Source organism: Cetorhinus maximus, chromosome 6 (assembly GCF_964194155.1).
Source record: "Cetorhinus maximus chromosome 6, sCetMax3.hap1.1, whole genome shotgun sequence".
Taxonomy (NCBI): Eukaryota; Metazoa; Chordata; class Chondrichthyes; order Lamniformes; family Cetorhinidae; genus Cetorhinus; species Cetorhinus maximus.
In genome coordinates this window covers 19591279-19615595 of record NC_135884.1, presented here as the reverse complement: position 1 = coordinate 19615595, position 24317 = coordinate 19591279, and the positions used below count along the sequence as shown (strand labels likewise).

The window sequence follows — 24317 nt, the reverse complement described above, 5'->3', positions numbered from 1 at the left end:
TAATGTTCAGCACCCTGTTGACAAATTGACTATGTCAGTGCACTGAAGACATGCTTTAAACAATAGGTTCACTGTTCTAAAGGAGATAGGTTTATTCATGCTGCAATGTTACAGGCATGGGGTAACTACATAGTTACAGAGCTGTGTGTCATTTGATTATTGCATGATTTAATAGCAATAATTCATAGTGCAAAGTCAACACTTCAGCTTTATTCAAAGTCCTGTTTACATTTATAATCAGGTCACTGATAGTTTAATCATCTCCATCCTCTTTTCTGTTCTAAAGGAGATAGGTTTATTCATGCTACAATGTCACAGGTATGGGGTAACTACATAGTTACAGCACTAGTGCAACTGACTAATCTTCACAGACTCCTAATTACAACCCTTATACTTTTACAAATCTGTGTTGTTCTTCAAGATGATATGCTTTTCAATAACCCTTTTAAAACTGACTGATATTTGTTGCTGAAATTTATGGATTAGTAATACTTTTTCAGTAAAGCATTAGAGTGAATATACTTACTGTAATTTAACTATATTAATTTAATGTCTATTAATTTTAATATGTATAGAAAATCTTTCCTTGGAGAGAATGTGAACTTGCATTCGCTGGCAATATAATAAATATAGTTAATGTTATGTGAGTTAATAAATCAAATCGCTGTGTGTCATTTGATTACTGCATGATTTAATAGCAGTAATTCATAGTGGAAAGTCAACACTTCAGCTTTATTCAAAGTCCTGTTTAGATTTATAATCAGGTCATTGATATTTTAATCACCCCCATCCTCCTTTCTGTTATTAATGAAGAGAATGCAATAAGAACACACAGCAGACAACAAAGGAGAACAAGATCTCATCTAGTATTGTTAGAAAATACTGACTTTAATTTTATTGCTAGTTATGTTCAAGCTTATTACTGGTACTTCGTGGTTTCTGGATCTATAATTTTCAGTGCTATCTTAGGTGGAGAAACAAAGCAAACACGGAGATTTACAGCTGCTATAATTCTAGCACTTGGTATCTGTAGGTCACACTTTATTATGGGTGGACTTACCACTGATGATTTAAAAGAGTATGAAGGACAGAACTTATCAACAATGAACATATTAACCAGGTTACCAATCAAGAATGAAAATAGGGTAAGTAAATGGTCTTTATATTTCATGTTCAATGTGTGATGCAGTTGAAAATTCCTTCCTTGAAAGACTAATGCATCATCCAGTCCCCCACCACGCCCCACCCACCGCCCCAACCCCCCGAGCCTCCCATACATGCTTTGTTCATTTTGAACTTAGAACAATTTTTGGAGACAGAGTTTTAAGAAAAAAAATTACCTTATCAACAAGGAATAAATTTGAGGCATGAGGTTTAAGTAGACTGAACATGATTTATCATTTTAAGGAGAGCAGAGTGACGTTCTGCTGTGGTTGAACATTCAGTAAAGTTTAGTTTTACCTTTTTCTCTATGCATCCATCTCAGCCTTTCATTGTTGCCAAGAAACTGTGCTTTTCAGGAATGTTTCCCACATTGCTTCCTAAGTCCTGACATGGGTCAACCTCCATCTCCTACTGTGTTTCCTCCTAACAAGTTTACAAGGATTCCTGAACAATAAAATTACAGTTAGAACGAGTTTATGTAGCACAGAGCAGTGCAGCATATACCAAAATGTAAACAGCTCCACATTTAATTTGATGTATTTTGGAGGATAATGGAAAGAAGTTTTGCCATTTACAGAAGTAGCTGATTAATTCGGACTGTGATGTGAATGTGTTACAATCTGGAATCTGATCAGAATGCAATTCACTTAATGAGAGCATTCACTAATAGGCATTGCTGTGCCCAATGTGGTAATAAAATGTCTTTAGATCAATGGCTTGTATTTGCTGATGAACCATTTGCATCAATGGTGATATTTGTATTGACAGCATTTGAATGTGAATGGACTACCAGGACAAAGTATAAAGGAATCTTACAATTAACAGGATTTCATTCTGTGAGTGTGGCTGATAGTTTCACTGCCCACCCGATTGTTATTTTACTCATGTAAAGTCTAGCCAGCAATGAGCTCCCTGAGATTTTTTAATCTTGTGCCAAAAGTGCTCATAAGTCACTGTGCCTATAGCGCTCATCAGTTACGGGTCTTTCTCCTCCTTGAAGATAACAACCATAACTCAGTACCACTACTGGCTAGCAGTTCTTTGGAGTAAAGTAGCGTAAATTAGTTCCCTTTTTTTGTTGTTCACACAACAAAACGTCTGAAATTCTGGAATGCCTGGTCCTCCAGAAGCTACCCAGGCCTGAAAAGATAGATCGCACCACAAATTGTGGGACATTTAAATGGGCGGGGGGTGGGGGGGTGGGGTGGGGGGGTTGCAGGGAGAGCAGGTGGGCTGGTGGTGGCCCCCTTGGTCTCCCTTGGTCACAGTTGGAATTTAGGGATCAAACTGTTTCAAACTGTGACCCTGACATAAGTGCCAGGGAGTATCCCCTGAAAACTCAATTCTAATTCTGCTAGAGTTGAGGAAGGTACCTTAGTTTTATTCATCTAGGTGGGTAACTTACCATTATAGGGCATTCAGTGCACATGCTAGAGAGGGGTGATGGGAAATGAGATGTCAGGCACTTAACACTGGACTTACTGGCACCACTGCCCTACAATAATTTCTAGAAGTGGCCTATTTGTCCCCTCTATGATTTATGATTTATCCCAGTTGCTAGCATTTTTACAGATAGCAATCCATCCCTCTGATGCTACCTTATTCTGCAACATCCCAAGTTAATTTACAAAACACAGTTCAAATTAAACTAATTCATTTTATCCTCTCTAATATGATATTGTCCAGGGTATCTTAATTTACCCAACATTTCTATCCTCGAATTTTAGAAATTGCCTGGGAAAGGAGGGTCTCTCTGTGCTCCAAGGTTGGTAACCATTCTTTGCTGTGTCCCCTGGATCAATACTTTGAGGATATTTTTTTCAAATGGAATAGCCCTGTTCCTGTTCCTACTCCTTCTGGAGTCCATTCTTCCCAAACACCAAAGCTTTCCAGCAGTTTTCTATTGCAGCTCCCCTTTAAATGTGAATAACCCTTCTAGAGCCATTGGCTCACCAGATACCCTGCGGCTGCATCCAGTTTACTCTCTGCACCTGGCCCATGTGAGTAGAGTATGCATGTGTATAATGAGCTTCCCAAGACAAACCATGCAAAATTAATTGTACTGGCAAAATGCAGCCCTGTTTTGCAGCAGTCTGCCAGGCTGACAGTATGATGGGACAAGATAATCAGTCCTACGATGAAACCTAAATAAATAGAACTGCTTTAACATGAATTTCAAACAAACTTATTCCTCAATGGATGCAATACAAATGATTTCATGTTTCAATTTAGTTAATTAATTAAAATTCTGATCAAAATTACCATCTTTGAATTGTAAAAAGTAGTTAAAGTGAATGATAACTTGTCTTTTTCAGACTCTGACTATTGGTGGGGCGAGAATTATTACTCCCAATATCCCAGCAGTGAATGGCTACCTCCATATTATTGATAAGGTACATTATTTACCATTTCATATAAAAGTTCTAGTAAACAAGTATGTTTTAATATAGGATCTGTGTGCTAATCTCACACGAAGGACTTCTTTTAGCCATTTATCTAGGCCAACTTGGAAGCACTTTAGCAGAAGTCAATGAAAAGATTTGCAATGATGGAAGGCTATCTTCAGAGATTTGTGATATTTAAAAAACAATTCTCAGAACACATTTGTAATAACTGCATGTATTGTCCCTCCCTCCTCTCAATCATGGGTTATGTGATGTACTTTTGGGGGCTTTGACCAGTGAGCTCTTAGCGCAGGCAATCCATGGGGGTGGGGACAAGCATTCCTAGATGTCTTCGAAATAATGATTTACTGTTTCTTTATGAAACCTGTCTGCCCCAGCGAGTAATTGCATCTGCAGCGGTTCAAGAAGGCAGCTCACCACCACCTTCTCAAGGGTAATTAGGGATGGGCAACAAAAGCTGGCCCAGCCAGCGAAGACAACATCCTGTGAATTAATTTTTTTTAAAAAATTGACAACAAGGGTAAAATCGACTTTGTCTGTGTATCTCACCCTGTTACCGTGAGTAAATCGAAGAATCGACCCAAATGATGCTAATATTGAAGATCGGAGCCAGTATGTTGAGCGCCTCAGATTTTACTTTGTAGCAAATCAAATAAAAGCAGAATGCGATCTTCTTAAGTGTATGTGGCAGTAAAATATACAACCGGATTCAACCTGACTGCCCAAGCGCGCCTGATTCCAAGTCATATAGCGAGTTAGTGGACCTAGTGAAAACACACTTCCAGTCAAAGTCGTCCATGATAATGCAACGCTTTAAATTTAATTCAAGAGTTCATGCCCTGGGAGAGTCCATTGCAACCTATGTGGCAAACCTCAAGCAGTTAATGGAATACTGCAACTTTGGGGATGTGTTAAGCGATATGCTGCGGAATCGACTGATATGTGGAATCAAGGACAACTCCATACAGCGCCGCTTGCTTGCCGAAATTGATATTGACTTTAAGTGCACCCTATAAATCTCCCTTGCCATGGAAAGTGCTGCGAAAGACTTGCAGGCTTTGCAACACATGGATAATGGCGCCGCAATCCATGGTGGGCAGGAACCTGCCGTCAAGCGTGGCCCAAAAACCGACCTGCAGAATTAAAACGCAATTCAATGGCCACTGTGAGAAACATTAAGAAGCCTAACAGAAACTTACATCAATTACTTCAAGACAACATTGCTATAGATGTGGGGGTGACCACGGAGCAGATACTTGTAAATGCGGAGAGGCAGAATGTCATTATTGTCATAAGAAGGGTCACATGGTTAGGCAATGCCAAACAAAGATGAGGCAGCCTGCAAGCCAGCAAACAAACATAATCAAGTTAGCGAGTACAGCAAAGGCCGAAGCTGCTGATACTGATATGTACTCTCTGTATAATGTAACTGCTGTGAAAACTGAACCCATTACGGTGACAGTACAAGTAAACGAGAAGCCACTGCGTATGGAATTGGATACTGGTGGTTGGAAAGCACACTTTCAGGTACCTTAATGAAGGAAGGCAGCCAATAAACTTGGAGCAGACACTGCTAAGTTAAGAACTTACACGGGAGAATCTATTCACGTCAAGGGCAATGCCACTGTCCCAATCCATTACAAGCAACAGACAGCCCAACTGCCTGTGATAATCGTAAAAGGGGAGGGACCCAGTCTTTTAGGCCAAGATTGGCTACAGAAGATAAAACTCGACTGGTCCGAGATATTTCACCTAAAATCGGATGGAATTCCAGAACTTCTGAAGGAATGCAACATGGTTTTTCGGGATGAATTAGGAAATTTGAAAGGCATGCGTGCCAAGATATATGTCGATCCCTAGGCAACACCACAGTTTTTCAAAGCCAGAACCGAGCCTAATACACCAAAAGAAAAGGTGGATGCAGAGCTGTGCAGGTTAGAAAGCCTGGGAGTAATTCAGCCTGTTCAATTCTCTGACTTGCCTATTTTTATACTCCATTCCCTTTGAAATAAAGGCCTACATTCCATTTGCCTTCCATATTATCTGTTGAACTTGTATGCTAGCTTTTTGGGATTCATGCACAAGGACTCCCAAATCCCTCTGTGCTGCAACCTTCTGCAGTCTTTCTCCATTTAAATAACATTCAGCTCCTCTATTCTTCCTGCCAAAATGCATAACCTCACATTTTCCCACATTATATTCCATCTGCTACTTTTTGCCCACACATTTAACCTGTCTATATCCCTCTGTAGACTCCTTGTGTCATCCTCACCACTTGCCTTCCCATCTATTTTTGTATCATTTGCAAATTTGACAATAGCACATTCACTTCTCTCATCTAAGTCATTAATATATACTGTGAATTATTGCGGCCCCAGCACTGATCCCTGTGGCACTCCACTAGCTACAGGTTGCCACCCTGAAAATGCCCCCCTTATCCCAACTCTCTGTCTTCTATTAGTTAGCCAATCCTCTATCCATGCTAATATATTACCCCCAACACCATGGACTCTTATCTTATTAAGTGGCCTTATGTGCGGTACCTTATCAAATGCCTTTTAGAAATCCAAATATATTACCTCTACTGGTTCCCCTTTATCCTGCTAGTTACCTCTTCAAAGAATTCTAATAAACTTGTCAGGCATGATTTCCCCTTCATGAAGCCATGCTGACTCTGCTTGTTTAGATTATGTAATTATAAATGCTCTGCTATTACGCCCTTTATAATAGACTCCAACATTTTCCCAATTACAGATATTAAGCTAACTGGCCTATAGTTACCTGTTTTATTTCTCCCTTCCTTTTTGAATAAGGGTGTTACATTGGCACTTTTCCAATCCTCTGGGACTTTTCGAGAATCTAAGGATTCTTTGAAGATTACTGCCAGTGTGTCCACTATCTGTGTAGTTACTTCCTTTAATATCCTTGGATGCAACCCATCAGGCACAGGGGACTTATCAGCCTTTAACCCCTTTAGTTTCCTTAGTACTTTTTCTCTAATGATAGTTATTGTATTAATTTCCTCCCCCACTTTTGCCCCATGGTTATTTAATATTGGAATGCTATTAGTGTCTTCTACCGTGAAGACTGAAGCAAAGTATTTATTCAACTCCTCTGCCATTTATAGCTGCTTCTTACTTACCCTATCAACTGTTTTGGCACCATTACACTCGTTGATAAAAAAGAACCACCATTGGTCATGGGGTTCACAACATGAAGAAGCCTTTGTGACAACAAAGGAATTGCTGCATTCATCGTGCTTATTGGTATACTACAACCAATCGAAAGAGCTGGTGTTATCATGTATTGCATCTCCTTATGGTGTAGGAGTCGTTTTATTACATAAAATGGAAAATGGATCTGAAAGGCCCATTGGCTATGTCTCGAGAACCCTTTCCCAAGCTGAAAAGAGCTATTCTCAGTTAGAAAACGAAGAATTATCAGTAGTATTCGGAGAAAAAAGTTTCACCAGTGCCCACGTGGGCGACATTTTACCATTGTGTCAGACCATAAACCATTAACGGGATTATTCAGCGAGGCAAGGCCATTCTGCCAATAGCATCAGCAAGAATACAACACTGGGCTCTGACATGATCTGCGTATGAGTATGCTTTTATGTACCGGCCTGGCTTACACACTGCAAATGCTGTTGCACTCAGTCGTCTCTCATTACCAAATAGTATTGTAAATACTCCCATTCCACAAGAATTCGTGCTATTACTGAATTTCTTAGGTTCTTCGCCTGCGTGTGCAAAGTAAATTAGAAATTGGATGAACAGGGATCCAATATTGTTGAAAGTCAGAGACTTTGTTTTGCAAGGATGGCCAAACTTGCCTGTATCTGAAGAATTGAGACCATTCCATGTCAGAAACACGGAATTAAGCTGTCAAGATGGAATTTTGTTGTGGGGGTCAAGGTAGAGAGCCACTCTTGACTCAGAGCCCCACAGTGCACATCCAGGCATATCAAAGATGAAAATGCTTGCGCGAAGCTATGTATGGTGGCCAGGCATTGACAGTGACATTAAAAGCATGGCCATGCACAGTCTCCGCTGTCAACAACAACAGAAGTTTTCCTGTTTCCAACTGGTGGCGCCATGGGCACTCTCTGTCTCTGCCCACACCTCAAGCGAATGTGAAGTGCCCTCACCGCCGTGCCCTGGGACACTAGCCAGAGATCTAATTCCCACTGAGGTTCTTTTATCTGCGCTGGTGCCTGCCTGGCTGAGATAGTGTGATGCTGGTGTGTGGATTTGCTCTGGGGCTTCCCCAGTGAGATTTTGGTTTTTAGTGCAAGGAGATGTGTTAACCAACTCCCCTTCCTCCCACCCTAATCTGCCATTTTCAACATATTTCTGCAGCCAAATATGCAATTATTACTTTTTATATATATTGAACTTGTCATAAAAACTGCATGACAAATTAAAACCAGCTTAATGGAACTGCTGGCTCCATTAGTTGATGCTGGGCCAGTGGTTTGCCTGACTTGACATATTTTGTAGTTCAGAACTCACCACATTTAATAAAAAGTAGGTTTGATATTTTAGCATCCCTGTGTTAGCTGCATGTAACATGGCTGCAGCTTTCTCCCATTTGCACTCTGATTCAACATTGAAGTATTGATATATTAATATATATATGTATGTAAATATATATATATATATAAAACATTTATTTATATAATATAATCTGTTATATAAGATTTTTTTCCCTCAAGACAAAGGTTGCGAGAATAGGGAGATAAGACACATTTCTACTTCCATCATACAGAAAAGGTATATTGTGGATTTGATGCAGCATGTAGCTGTGGTCTAAAATGTTCCTGAACACCAATATCAAAAAAGCCTTACTATGCCTGTGTAAATTTCACATTGTCCAGTCTAGACTTATTTGTAGCCTCTCTGAATCTGACAGATATTGAAATTTCAATTTTGGGGAGTTTTAGACTGTGGACTTGCCTGTGGACCTTGATTCAAACATGTCTGTTGTGATATAACGGGCATGCACCTTTAAGGAGGTGTATCTTAAACTACTGTCAATCATTACTACCTCGACAGAATGTGATTTATTAATCCCATAACTTGTAGGCAGTTGGCAAGCAGCAGGATAGAGATCAGACACACCATAGTTAGTCTCCCAGTGAACATTATCTGTATATAGTCTTATCTTCAAATAAAGAACCCAATCCTTGTGTATGATTGGTACATTTGTGTCAAAGATAAGAAGAATGTGACAATGTCAAGCCAATTTCACAAAGGATCCTTACAACTAGCAGAGGGAGAATTTCACCTCATCAACCTTCACTGGATTTTCACCCAGCTCCCACACATTTTAATCTATTACGTCATCTAAAGCTCTGAAAAATGACAGCTTTGTTCCAGTACACTGAGAAGTGTTGGAATTCAGCCCCATTGTTAGGACACATTCTATCAATAATACCCATCACGTAGCAAGGAGTAGTTCAGGCAAATAACATAGATACATTTAAGAGGAAACTAGGTGAGCAAATAAGGGAGGAAGTCACAGAAGGATATACTGATAGCATCAGATAAAGAAGGATGGGACGAGCAGAAATACAAGCACAGACAAGTTGGGCCAAATTACCTGCTTCTGCTCTGTAGACTCTATGGCCTGGATTTTTGCTCAGTTGCAGGTTCCATGTTGGGTGGGGAGTGACATCGGCGAATGTTGTTTTGAGGTCAGGAAACCCAAAAGTACAGATTTCCCGACTTCAGGAAGTCTTTCAATATTTTTCTGTAGGTTCCCACCCACCATCAGCCTGATTGACAGGCTGGAGGCATGTTGGATAGCAATTTCTAAAGCACAAGCTTGCAGCCAAGCTAGCCTGAGACCAGGTAGGTCTAGTAGAGAGAATAGGAGATATTGTGGCAGGGGGTCCAATTGCAGGGGTGGGGTTCTGATCGCAGGGAGCAGGTTTCAATTGCAGGAGGGTAGATGGTAGTCAGAAGGCAGCTGACAAGAATGAGGAAGGAGCTGACGGATCGCCAGGTTGGGAAGTGCAGTGGTGGTTTATCAGTAGACTTGTTGGGCCTGGAGAAAATATTCCTGTTGCTCCTAGCACACAAAAATTGCTGCATAGGCATTTACCTTATGGATTCTGTGTGTCTATCTTGCTTTGATGACATGAATTAAAATTATAATGACAATTAAAATGAAAGCCGCATTATAATACTTAAATGACTAACCTGCCTTCTACAAGCAGATTGATTAACTGCCCCTCATCCTGCCTCCATTAAGACTGGAAGTGGGCGGGTTTGCAGCAGGTTTGGTTTATCCTTTAGATTTTTTTGAATGTTAATCTGAGACCTGACTTCAACCCACCTGTTTTTAGGAGTTCGGATTCAGCCCTGCGTAACACTTTAATTGTCATTATTTGTGGTGTATATTACACAGTGTAACATGTGTTTTCCACTAATATGTTATAAAGCTCTTGCAAAACATATTCAGAGTTGCTTTGTCTAATTTACACTGTTATTTTTAGATCTTATTCCCTCCTTCGGAAGATTTACCTCCACTTTTGCCTAGTTTGCTGGATCTTCTAGAACAGCTGCCTCAATACTCTCATTTCAAACAATTATTACAGGTACAGCTAAAAAAAAGCATTGAATTACTGTTTTATATCAGATGTATCTGAATTGGAGTGTACATTGATTTATAACAGTACAGTGTATATAGTTTTTCCACAAGATGTTTATAAAATGTATCAACATTTGATTTTAGGATTTCCACAATATACTTGAGAAGTTGTGAGTTTGGCCTACAAGCCTATTATTTAGTAACCAATAGTTGCTGACTACTGGGGAAGGGAAGATATTGCCTTCCCCCAATTTGCTTCTCTTGTGATGGTGCACATTCGTGCTGATGTGCAGTTCCACAGATGCTGCTAGCTCTCTCACCCTATCCTAATTCTACTCGATAATTAGTTAACATAGAAAGCAAAAAGGCAGATAAAGAAAGCAGGAAATTGGGACTATCAATGCTTGAGAAAGGTCTAGATTTAGTGCAGGCAGGATAAATGGGCTCTACCTATGCTGAAATTTCTATGGACAGAATCTTCTGGATTTAGATGATTGCTGGGCAGAGGAACCATTTCCAGGTCCCGACCCCAGTCGTGACTGCATTCCGCCTGCCTATGTGAACTTCCTGGGGACAGCCAATTAACAGACTACCTCCAAGAGCCCCATCCAATTGGAGATGAGGTGGCCTACAAAAGCAGGAGACCCAATCGGATCGCCCAAAGCTGTAAATGGCCAGCAGCCCCATTGGAAGGTGCGGGCACTGCTGATGTAGGTGGTTGACTGTCTAGGCATCATTGTGGAGGGGGATCCCTCCAGGATGGCCTGTGGCTGTGGCATTCTAATCCCCGTGACTCCTGAGTGGGGGGATTGAAAGCAGGTGTAAAATGCTTCCCTGGCCTGCCAATTGGAGGCTGCCTCTAGGCATTTGCCCGGGCTTCAGCCACAATTGGGGGCCCATCCACCATCAGGAAGATCCCAAGGGTGTCTATAATTTGCCATCAAATGAACACATAATTACACTAATTGGGCTGGTGCCAGTATGACCCCAGCTCCAGCAAGATTGCTCACCCCGACGCAAGATTTTCTAATTTTGCTCCTGGTCCCACATTGAAACCTGTCTCAGTGATACTAGGAACGTCTACCCTCCATATCAGATACATTCATTTTCCAGGAGGGTCATTGTATAGTCTTGACAAGGGTCAAGGTTCTTAAAGTAGATTGGGCTGCCCGCCATGATGGTATTCACGCTCGAGTACAAAAAGCAACAAAGACTATATTATGAAAGTCTCTGATTCATATATTTAACAGCTTGTTGAAGCCTGGGATTGGCTCCATGGAGTAGAGTGAAGCCCATGTGATGCCTATATTTAAGGAAGGGATTAAGTAAGAACCTGCCAATTATAGGCCAGTTAGTTTGACTTCAGTTGTAGGTAAGTTGCTAAAAGGAATTATTAGAGATATGCTTTCTGATCATGGTCATTAGGAAATCCTAAAAGGGCTTTTGGAATATTTTGAAGAGATCATAAGGTTGATTGATGATGGTAGCCTGGGAGATATTGTGGCGTTTCAATTTCCCAAAATCTTTGAATAAAGTGCTGCACAAGAGACTGTTTAGTATGATTATATCCTGTGGTATTGATGGATAGATGTTAAACTGAATACCAAATTGATTATATAGGCTGAAGACAGTTATTACTGATAGTGGCTCTGCATGAGATCCACTCACTCTGATTGTCAAAGCTATCCAGGTATGAAACTGATGTGGCAGATCAGGCACCCATTATCTGGACTGCCTGATTTCAATAAAAGTTAAAGTAAATGTGTTTCTCTAACAAATGCCCTATCCACAACACCAGTTTTATGCCCAGATGGCAAGTTAAAAATCTAACATATAGAGATCCATGGTAGGTCTATTGCTAGTCATCATCTATATCAATGATTTGATGGAAGGCACTGGGGGCACATTTACTGATGACCAAGGATATGTAGAGGAAATAGAACCTTAGATAAGATTAGTAAATTGGAGGCAGGTCTTAAAGTTGAGAGCATGGGTCCATGTGTGACACATCTCCTAGTGGATGTTACAAGTTCTCCAAAACATTCAATAAAGTGCCGCATATATCAATAAACACAGTGTAATGCATTTAGCCTCAGGCTAATTTCAGTTAGGGGTATACCCTGCAGAGTTACAAGCTGTCCTCGCCATTTTAAAAACATTTTTAAAAGCGCCCCCCCTTTGTAAGAAGGCCCTGTGGTCATCTACACATGGATACCCAGCACCCACCACTATATCTGGGAATTTCCAGCTGAACTTTCCGACCTCTTTGGCTGCACTTTCTGGTCTATCCTAAAGGCAGTAGATGGTGTTGTGAGCACCTCAGGTGTGTCCTTAGCCCACTGAAGACATTTAGTGAGACCCTCCCTTATCTTTCTTTGCTACACATATGTGACGGCATCATTAAAGTATGTAAACTTTATGTACCTTGATACTGACTGGTAGTAGGCAGCTCAAACATGGGATTGAACACAGTTCAGCACAGTCCATACTCTACCATCATCAGCTCGAGCCACTGCATCCTAAGCTATTTTTTTTGCCCCCCCTAACCCTGAGGGCCTGAGGTCAGTTGTAACCATCTACTATCCCAGACCAGCTAGCTGAGTAGATTAGGAATCAAACCTAGGTGCAGATTCCAAATGAGAAATTAGGGTGGGATTTTCCAGTCCCGCCAGTGGCGGGCATCGTCATGGGCAGGAAAATTTGGAGACATTTGGCTGCTCTCCAAATTTTCCTGTCCCGCCCGCAATGATGCCCATCACTGGCAGGACTGGAAAACCCAAGCCTGTAGTTGACATAGGGCCTACTTCCATAAAAAAGGTTTACAGCGGAAAAGCTTGGTTTTGGCTTAAATACAAAAGTCATGTTTAATCTTTTAATTTTAGTGGAACAACAGGTGATAATTCTTGATTTTTTTCTGGTTTTCCTTTAGCAATACCATCTAATTAATAAGATAGAATCGTCCGAACAGTACACTGTGTTAATACCAGAAGATGCAACACTTGAAGAGTACTGCAGAGCGATGAATATTGAACAGCTGGTATGATTCCATTTTCACCATGACTCAGTGAGGTGAATTCTCCCCCATGAAGGTTGTATCGCTTGGCCGGCAGAATGTGCTGGCTGGCAGCCTGGTAGCCACAACGCAAGGCCTGGTTCATTTTGAGGCCAGGCCTCACTATCCTCGGGTCTTGTAGTCTGTGAATGGAGATTGAGCACCTAGGGGCATCCCGCCAGCTCCAGACCACTGTGTAATTGGGTTTCCTAGTCGGCCTCTGGGCAGCAAAGAGGTAGGTGAGAAGGGGACCCCTGACCTACAAGCAGGGGTGGTGGGGAGGGGAAGCCAGAGCATCAGTGGCCCTGGCTAGCTTTCTGGAGCCTTCTGACGCCAGGAAAATGAAGAGGAACTTACCTTGGGGATCATCTTCAGCTGGGCCACCAGCTGATATTGGTCATGGTGTGTATGGCACATGCTCTGCTCAGTTCAGACCAAAATTGGCAATGGGAGTATATCATAGAATCTCATGTTACATGAGACTAGTACCTGACTCAGCTATCCAGCAATAGGTCCAGGAGAACATTACCATGGCCACAGCGAAACTTGGCAGCCTGGGTTTACCCGCATGATGTGGGGATTTAACTGTACAGCACACGTCTTTCACCATTTATCTAATGTTCCTGTGTTCAAGATGTTGTTAATGACTATTGTTGGAGTCTTCTAGGTTTAACATCAACTTTATTCAAACCATAACAAAGAATAACTACATCTCGAATGAGACTTTACCCTTGCCACGAGGCTGCAAGAGAGAACCTGATCATAATAGTCGTGTGATCCTACATCACTTCCCCAAGATGATGTATACTGTCTCATTTACATATTCACATTAACCCTTTCCACTATAATTAACAAGTTCCCTGCCCAGACATTAGCCTGATTGATAGGCCTGTCTTCCGTTCGGTGGGGAGGACTCCATAGGAGGCCACAGGGTTGGGTATGTCCAATCACTAACATCGGGACTGTCCCATCTGCAACCTTGGGGTCGGTCCAATCACAGAAAGATGGTGGTCCAATTTCAGGGGGTACATATATTGGGGCAATTCTATGGGGCAGGCGAGTTTATTTGGGATAGGTTGGCGTCTGATGATGGAAAGGGGGGAGTTTGCAGGATCAGAAGGAAGCAATCCTGCTTTTCTTAGCCCACAAGAAGTGTTTCACATGTCAGTCCTTGCCACTCTGAGCTGTCAGTTTTCCTAAGGCCAAGGAAAACCAGCTGGCCACAATTAAACCTGTGAAGCAGCTTAAATCTAAGGCTTCCAGCCTCAGTAACACAATTAAATGACTATCACCCTCCTGGGTACCATTCCCCCTAATTTTTTTTTATTGCTGTGGGCCTGTTAAATTTTCTTGCGAGGCTGAGTATGCCCAGTAACTTAAAGGGGCCAACTTGTGTTTGCCCTGCATGGGAAATTCCAGGTTGGGTAGCTGCGAAGTTTAGCGGGAACATGCTCCTGGGAACAGATTGACTGCCTGCTCCTTGTCCCAACTGAGTAAAACCCGGGACTCTTTTTTGCTGATCTAATGGCCCACCCACACCCAAATCCCATCTGCTCACCCATCTTAAAATTCCCCCCAAAAATGTCAACTATACCTGACACTGAACTGTTGCAACTGAGGAGATCTGCACATATATGCACACAATTCCACTCAGCAGTTAGATCACTTTTAATCTCATTGGAATTTAAAATAGGATAGACTAGAAATAACTGCTCATAAATATATGAGCATCTGTCTAAAGTATTACATACAAACATACAAATTAGGAGCAGGAGTAGGCCACTTGGCCCTTCAAGCCTGCTCTGGCATTCAATAAGATCATGCCTGATCTGATTGTAATCTCAACTCCACATTCCTGCCTACCCCCAATAACCTTTCATCCCCTGGCTTATCAAGAGTCTATCTACCTCTGCCTTAAAAATATTCAAAGGCCTGAATTTTCCCGTCGGCGATTTGGGGGCAGGGCCCGCTCGCTGACAGGAAAATGACGCGGGATGACGTCGGGAGGAACCCCCGACGTCATCCCAGTCCATTAAAATATTGAGGAAGGCGAGTGAACAGCGAAATCAGCTGTCTGCCCGCCGACCTGTCAATGGCCAATTAAGCCCATTGACAGGATAATTAAGGTAGTTAAATGCCCTGCCTGTCCAACCTTAAGGTTTTGCCCTTGGTTGGCAGGCGGGCAGGCCAGGAGCCCCAGTGGGCTTCTGATAATATATGAAACCTCATCCACTGGCGGGATGAGGTTTCATGTCCGTGTTTAAAAACTTTAATAAAGTTTATGTGCTTCTTATTAACATGTCCCAGCTCGTGTGACATTGTCACGTGAGGGGGACATGTTAATAATTTTTATATTTTTATATTTTTAAAGTTTTTTAGAATGTCAGTAATCTCCCTGAGACAGCACTTAGTCTCAGGGAGCAGTGCACTCTTTCGCGCGCATGCGTGAAAGAGCGCACTTTGCCGGTTGGGGAATCCCTCCCCACCCTGCACAGGAAGCGCATAGCACTTCCTGTTGGGCAGGCGGCTGCGTGGGCCTTAATTGGCCCCACCCACTCAAAATGGTGGCGGGCCCCGCTTTGGCGGCAGAGTTCGGCTGCCCGCCCGCCGCTGAGCCGTTGGGGCCCGCCCGCCAACCAAGGGCAAAATTCTGCCCAAAGACTCTGCTTCCACTGCCTTCTGAGGAAGAGAGTTCTAAAGACTCTCAATCCCCGGAGAGGAAAAAATTCTCTTCATCTCTGTCCTATATGGATGACTCCTTATTTTTTAAACAGCGGCTCCTAGTACTAGATTCTCCCACAAAAGGAAATATCCTCTCCAATCCACTCTGTCAAGACCCCTCAGCATTTTAAAGGTTTCAATCAAGTCGCCTCTTATTCTTCTAAACTCCAATGGATACAAGCCTAACCTGTCCGACCTTTATTGTCCAGGTGACATGTACATGTAGAGGATTGGCATAAGTCACATGGCCAATGGTGACTATTCCAAAATACATCAGCTGGAACTCTGCTTTTCAGCTGTGATTGTAAGGTAGCTGACAGTGTACAAAGGCACATTTATTCGTTAGGTGAGGATACCTGGCTGTGCAGCATGAGTTGTTTTTCTTTCTTTTACAGGATGAAAACTCTGTGAAGTATCACATTATTCTTGGGGAGAAGCTCCTATATGACAAAATCAAGGATGGAATTCATAGAGGAACTATGCTGGGATCATCCTATCAAGTAATATTCTACACTAAGAAAGATCAGGTATGGAACATGTTTTGTATAAGCAAGACAGCTATACTCTTTTTTTCCCCTTATTACATCAGTTGCAGGCATTCAGGATGGTGTAAGATTCACACCTACAATGTGGAATCATAGAATGATACAATGCAGAAGGAGGCCATTCAGCCCATCAAGTCTTTTCCATCTCTTTTGGTAGAGCTATCCAGTTAGTCCCATTCCCCAGATTTTTTTTTCCCATAGCCCTGCAAATTTTTCCTGTTACACCTAATTCCCATTTGGAAGTTACCATTGAATCTGCTTCCATTACCCTTTCTGGCAGCGCACTGCAGATTGTAACAACTCATTGTGTAAAGAAATGTCTCCTCATCCCACCAATTATCTAACTTCCAATTATCTTAAATCTGTGCCCCCTGTTACCAACTCTCCTACTAATGGAATCAGTTTCTCCCTATCTACTCAATCAAAACCATTCACAATTTTGAGGACCTCCAGTAAATCTATAAGAAAAATAAATGTATTTGCTCTGGTAAACATGCCTTATCTCTGTACACCAAGATACTTAATGGATTCCTTGGAAAGGTGCTGTAGTTTTCATGCTCTTATCTTTCAGCTCTGAAGCTTTCAAAAATCTGTGTCAACAGATTGGAGGTAACTTGCAGAATATGCAACTGTTAAACGATCAGGTGAGAAGGTGTAAAATGGCTGCCCGCTTTTCCCACTCTTTGTTTGACCATAACAGATGCTTTTTTTAAAAAGGATGCTTGCCAATTCAGTGAGTGTTTAACTGTTTAAGTGCTGTGACTATAAAAGACACTCACGGACAGATTTCCTTGTAAGTTTTTAAAAAGAAAATAGTATTCATTAGACTTAACACCCAATCTAAATAAAAGTAATAAATACGGTCCGACTATCACACCCACAGGCATTCAATGGCCAGAATTGTCCCTGAGTTACAGTAAGTACGGTGGGGGGGCATGAAAAATAATGTTTTCTCGCTGGCCACAATGGTGGGTTTTTGCACTGCATCGTCTGCTTCACTGCACGTTCCACCTCATTAATAATGCATGCACGGAAAACACACTGAATCACTGGCGGGCGGGCTTGGATTTGCCCGCCACGCCGAGACCTCAGCGCTTCCTTGCTCCAGGCACCATTTTTAAAGTGCACCAGAGCGCAGCCTGCTTCATGTCTACAGGCCAGGACTGCAGGCGTCAGATGGCCCCGAAAGCAAAGAAGACGGCAGCCCCCAAATTTAGTGACACCTCTCTGAGGCACCCGCTGGATGCAGTGGAAGCCCACCGCAAACCCCTCTACCTCCGCTGTGGATGAAGACCACCATCAAGCTCACCAATCCAGCATGCGAGACAGTGGCGGCGATGGTGAGCGTCAACACCTTCCAAAAGAGGACAGCCATCCAGTGCCACAAGAGGATGAATGATCTCTTCCATTCCGTCATTCTTCTCATCACTCTTACCTCACACTCACAAACCCATCACACATCCACAGGGTTCGCACTCACTGCCAGCTCAAGCGACATCATGACTCACTCACAAATACCCTCATAACCCATGCCCAACGTGCCCTCATGCTGTCCATGGCACCACTTACACTCCACACACGTCAGACATCCTTCTCATCTGGCCTGGCAGGCATCTTGCTTACACTCTCTCCATCTGGCTCGATGCAGGATAAGCTAGCCCACAACAAGAGGGGGACGTCCCAGACTAGGGGAGGCATGCCCAAGCTATAGGTCCTCACGGCCTTTGAAAATAGAGCCATCCAGCTGGCTGGAGAGGACAGGGATCACTCCTGCACAGACAGTGAGCAGCAGCGTTTAACCAAGTGAGGATCCTGCGCTGCAGCATTCAGCAGACAACCATACTGTGAGTGATATCTCCTGTTTCACAGTCTCCTGCCATGTACTAATTATCTCTCTTTTCACTCAGAGGCACATTCAGGAAACAGTGAGGGCAGCTGCAAACCAGGTCATCAACTCCAGCCCCGAGGATACCTCGGAATCCGCAAACATACCATTGGAAGACCAGCCACAGCCTCACCCATACCCTCCACCAGTGCAGGGGGACACACCTCGGTGGGACTTAGTTCTAGATTAGCCTTGGGGTTACAGTCTGGTGTGCACTCTGCACTGTCTGATCCACAGCAGGCAGAGGCAGGGAAGTCTAAGGGTGCCGCCACTCAGAGGACAGCTGGAGGTCAGGAATCTGCTGAGTCCGAATTAGATGACGAACCTTTGGACTCAGCTCGACCTCAGTTGCTGGAGCTGCAAAGACAACCTCGAGAACATCAGGAAGGGCTGGGTGCTGCACTCCTCAGGTTGCAAGGCACAATGGAGGAGACGGTCCGCCTTCCATCTAAGGTGATAGCATTGACATGCCATCACAACGAGGTCAACACTGACAGGATGGCGGCTGCCATGGAGACCTTGGTCCAGGACATTGGTCCTGCTCTGCTGCAGGAGCTGCACTCCATCACTGAGGCATTTTCTGGCATTCATCAGTGTCAGCGCAAGGGGCGGGGTGGGGTAGTGCATCTCAAACTGATTCCAGCTGCCCCTTCCTCTCAAGGAGTCAGCCAGGGGGCCTCGTGCATCCTTAGGGGGGAAGGTCAGCAGGTGCACACCACCGGCCGTTCACCAGGTTATTCTGGGAGTGTCGGGCCCACCCAATTCCCCTCTACCTGTGACCCTGGCAGCTCCAGCTCCGCAGGCCAAGGAGGGTGCCACTGCCACATCGCAGTATCCCGAAATCAGGCTGAGGCCATCCCAAGATTGTATCTTTGTCTATGGCTCCTTGTTATGATGAGCAATGTTCATGTCATTCAGATGTGAAACCTTGGTTCCTGCATAAGATGAAGGCAATTGTCTCAATCCAGGGCCTCTTCCCTGTGCAGTGTGAAACCTCAGAACAAAGTGATTGTCCAGCTTCACGGTCACTCAACACATCAGTGATGCCTGCCCTTCGATGTGGCTTGTCATTGCTGCCAGTAGGTTGTGGGCAGGCGTCAGAGAGCTCTGTGATTTTCTCCGTGTGCTGTCAGCACCTTTGAGGTGGAGCTAGCCCACCATCTCTTCAGCATCTGTGTCCGGTGATGGTGTACTCCCAAAGGGGACAGATGATGAAGGATCAGGTGCTGTTAAAGTATCACCACTGCGTCTCCATGATATGACCCTGTTCACAGAGTACAAGCGAGATGCCCTCAGCCAGTCAGGATTCAGACCTTCAAAGATGCAATGCACTCCATGGAGTGTCCTCACTGTATGTCATCATCATCCTCCTGGAATCTTGTGAGTATTAGGGCCTCTGCTACTTCTCACTCATCTGCAGAAATAACAAGCACCGTCTAAGATCCTGGGCCTAGTGAGGCGTCTACGAGCAGCAGCTCACTGTAAATCTTCAGCCCTTGGCCCTGCCGCCCTTTCATCTTGAGAGTAGTGTTCATCCCTTTGCCAAGCCAGGTGCCTCCATCACAATCTTCGCCGCCTTCTCTGCTCCCTATAAGCCATGAGGCATACAGCTAGATCACCAGTCTCCATTATCCTGATGTTCTCCTCCTCCAATTTCAAAGAGAGTGACACGAGGGTTAGCATATGTCTCCTAAGGACCTCTCTTGGCCACGTCTCCAGCTTCGGCTGCAACTCAAGGCCCCTTCACACATGTCAAAGAGTGCTGGTGACCATTTGGATCACCAGTGTTTAGTGGACTTCATGGCTGTTCAAAACCCCACCCACCACCTCCCCACTTCACTTGACCAATTGGTGGCACCTTTGGTCACTCGACTGCATGCTGTGCTCTCAGCTCAGGCAATATCCTAACCTACACTACAAAGCTAGCTTGAACCATGAGGGTTACTGGTCCAAACCTGAATAAATACATTGCAAGGGGCTGTGAGCACCTCCACCAGTGACTGTTCCATGCCTACCATTCGCAACGGGATACTACAACTTGCCCAGTCATCCAGTTGTTCTGCCACCCTCTAAAACACATTAATTTGCAGTCTGCACCCGAGGGTGAAATGTTCTGGAGCATTTGGTGGCACATTCATGCTTTTGTGTTACTTGAATGGGCAGAAATGCTTCAGAGGCCCGAATCCAAAAATGTTAATGGAGCTGCTGGCGAATGGTCTTAGTGTGGCCGCTTTCCTCATCCTCCCTATCACCTCCCCCGTCCACCCCCCAGCATGTACTGAACTACTTACATCAGTCTGTGCTGCCTGGCACCCCCCAACCACCACCATGCCACCCCCCCCTGGACTGGAGCCATTGCCCCAGCACCACACAGAAAGCCAACTGGGAAAAAGGGACTTGCCTGTGCCACCCCGAATGCACAGCGCCTCTTGTTTGATGTCCTACGGGCGATCCTCGCCAGCACTGTGCAAGATTGTATGCACTCACCTCCAAGTTCTCCTGGAAGTTCAGCTCGCCAGGTGCACGCCTTTTAAAGGCAGTCTAAATCACGCCATTCTGAAGTCACGCCGATGGGAATTAAGTTTGTCATGGGAGGATGTTTCCATTGTGTGGGCACAATAATGAGATGTAAATGCATTAAAATTAAGTTCCCGACATTGAATGGTGGGAAACACTGCCCACCACTGACGGGAGGAGGGGACAATCATGTCCTGGATTTATGTTGCCAGGAAATGCAACTAGGGTCACTTTGCGATTTATTCTGCTCATGCCACCAAACACACCTGCCACAAACGGGTGCGGAACATCCAAGCTAAGAGTTCACATGCATGTAGACACACACACCCACAAGTAAGTTAAAATGTGGGAGGATAGATTAAGGAGTTTTTTAAAGTTTAATATTTATATCCTTTCATCTAGAGACAGCAGCTGTTGGGTTGAATCTTAAAACATTGCCAGCAGTGAGTGGATGGTCAAAATAGCAGGCAGGGATTGAGCTCACAGGCTGGATGGAGAGGGAGAGATAGTACCCACTCAGGGTCCTGCTTCTTGTGTTCTGTAGCCTGGAGAAAATCAATTTCTTAAAAACACAAAGAAGGGTTACTTGGTTCATCACCAACTGACCAATTACCCAAACATGGCCATAGCAAGTTCAATTCCAGGCCCATGGTTTAGACATGATTCGATTATGGCTGGATGAGTTCCTTCCTCTGCCAGGGTCCATTGTCCAAAGTGATTGAGTCTAATGGCTTGTTCCCCATCCAGTTGAAGACACAGGTGCTGTCTCGATGTTTTGTGAATGAGTCAGGAGATGGACTCTTTCACATTCCTCTAGAGTGGTTGTCTTTGATGGGTTCTTCTAGACAGCCTGACTCCGTTTCTAATGGCTTTGTAATTTGTAGGTACAGTTATGTAAATGTATAGCCATCTTAGAAGCTGCTGTTTTAAGTCACTGGAATGCTGTTGATCAATATTTTAAAACTCAACCAATAGTTTCAGCCCAATAAATAAATAAAAGTTATTTTCGATAATGGTTCTCAAGATTCTCAGATTCTCAAAGGAAAAAATTGGCAGGGCTATTGGGGATGAACGGGCTATTGGGGATGAACAGGCAAATGGAACTAATTGGTAATTCTTTCAGAGAGCCTGTACAGACACAATGGGTTGAATGGCTTCCTTCTATGCTACATAATTCTATGATTCAACACCAAACCACACCACAGCACCCTGTCTCATCATCACAACTTGAGCTGCTACCAGGCCCTTGTCTCCAGTTGGTTATCGACAAGTGGCTGTTGAAGGCCCCAAAAGCAAACAGATCTCCACAAATTATTAAAGCACAGAGTTAAGCCTGTGACATATCGAGGAAGGCAAAAAACTGAATCCTAAGCAGGTTCTCAGCATGTCAATTGCTTCCAGCTGTACATCACACTGAAGTAGGATTATAACAGGATGCTAGTTTTATGTTCCAGAAGAAGTGGGCACATTGGCAATTTACACTAACTGTTAAATATACACAAATCCTTGTCGTTATTATAATAAACACACATCAATTCAAAGCTTAAATGTAATTATTTATTTTAAATGTAAATAGTTTCCACATAAATAACACTGCTAAGCATTGCTGATTCATAAAATACAAAGAACACTCAATTAAATATCTGGGCAGATTTTACAGGCCCCCACAAACGGGTTTGCAGGTGTGGGGTTGGGCCCATAAAATTCCATGGATAGCCTTCCCTCCACCCTCCCGCTCACTCCGACCTATCTACAATTTTACAGTGGGACTGGCAAGGATTAGGCTGACCCATTTGCTCTTGTCCCAATTGAGGCACTTAAGTGAGCAATTAATGACTGCTTAAGGGCCATTTCCTGCTGGCCTTAATTTTGAGGCTAGCTGGAGGAGTTCATGAGCACGGGGGAAGCCCTGAAAGTCATCCTGCTTGGGTCTCAGGTGGGGGGGGAGGGGCCTCCTTCATTATCAGGCACCCCCACAAAGTCTGCCACCTGAGGGTGGTCCATCTCACCCTAACCTCTCCATCAAGACCCCCAAACCCCATCTCGCTACCTCCACAGGCTTCACCTCCACACCCTGCTGTGAGACCAGCCATACTTACCTGGTTCTGGACACTGGGACTTTGAATCTGGAGACTGTTTGTAGTCCCAGTTCTAACCGCTGTTGCTAAAGGTGCTGCTGGGACTAAAGAGCTGCCAGCCAATCAAATTGGCGGGCAGCTCTCTGTGGAACTTCCTACAGATTGAGGGGCCTAAGTCCCGTCTATTAACACTTCTAGGCTGCAGGCAGTCAGGGTGGGGAAAACCTGCCATCTGAAAAATCTTGTCCATAAAGTCTAGCCCAAAGGAAAGAACTACTATGTTAGAGCTTGCAAAGGATTCCTTGTATGCTTGCCAAGTTTCCCCTTGCTCCTCATTGTCATCCTCTGACTCCTATTTCTTCTCCTGTCTTTTTCATGTTGCTGCTCAATTTTAACCAATAGATGAAAGTCTCTTTGAATGACCATGATGCGCAGTATTCTTTTGCCAGCTTCCTCAGGCATTTTGTAATGCAAACCCTGGTGAAGTACAATCATTGGAATTATGATTTGAGCACACCAAATGTCTGCTCACTATGTTCCTATTTTTCAAATGTGTAGAATCTTACGGTCCCTCCAGCAGTGGGCAGGGAGCTTAATTTGGCACGAGGCCAAAAATCCGATTCCCGATAGTGGAATGAACTTTAGCAATTATGTTCTTGGGATTTTAAAGGCGGGTGAAAGGCAGGTCGAGCTTCCCGACAAACAATGATGGGAAGCCCTTTTGCTAGCATTCGCATGTCATGCATGCTCATTAAAAGGCCAGCTTGCCAGAATTAAGTTCCCACTCCAAATTAAGTTTCCCGCTGGTGAGAAATTAGAACATTCACTTTTATGACTGCACTTAAGTGGCGTGCACCTGGCAAGGTAGACTCCTTCCAACTGCATTGTCCACTTTGGGGAGTGCCTGTAAATGCCAGCCTATGCTTGAGACCGGGTGGTGGCAGTGCAAGTTGCTCGGAGGATGACCAAGGAAGGGAGAAAGGATTTGTGGGCAAGGGTGGAACAGTGGCTGGGCAAATGTGGAAGGGATAGTGCATGCTGTCCGCATGCCCTTTAAAAGTGGCACCCCATGAGGTAATGGCAGAGGTGGCAACTTCCTGACTGCTCCCCGCTGTAGGAATTGGCGAGCTCCTTGCAAATGCATATTTAATGAGCTGAACAGCATAAGATCGCACGTGGTCAGCCGTCCTGCCCCCCAGTTGAAATCACTCCCATTTCCATGCCTGCCATCAAACTTAGATTCCAGAACAGAAGATTCCAGCCATAGTCTTTGCTGGGAGCATGGGAATTGCACAGTGGCAGCAAGTGCCATTCCACGAGTGAGTAACTAACACTTTGAGGAGCCCGCTGCCT

The 24317-nt window shown here is 44.0% G+C and overlaps 1 protein-coding gene across 1 annotated transcript in view; it reads left to right on the top strand.

Moving 5' to 3' along the window:
* stab1 (stabilin 1) overlaps positions 1-24317 on the top strand; it is a 260057-nt gene that overhangs the window by 120550 nt on the left and 115190 nt on the right. Inside the window, exons 30-34 of the mRNA XM_078543330.1 lie at positions 1034-1145; positions 3480-3557; positions 10072-10173; positions 13096-13203; positions 16335-16466. Of these exons, the coding sequence (XP_078399456.1) occupies positions 1034-1145; positions 3480-3557; positions 10072-10173; positions 13096-13203; positions 16335-16466 (532 nt within the window). The remainder of the gene's footprint in view (positions 1-1033; positions 1146-3479; positions 3558-10071; positions 10174-13095; positions 13204-16334; positions 16467-24317) is intronic.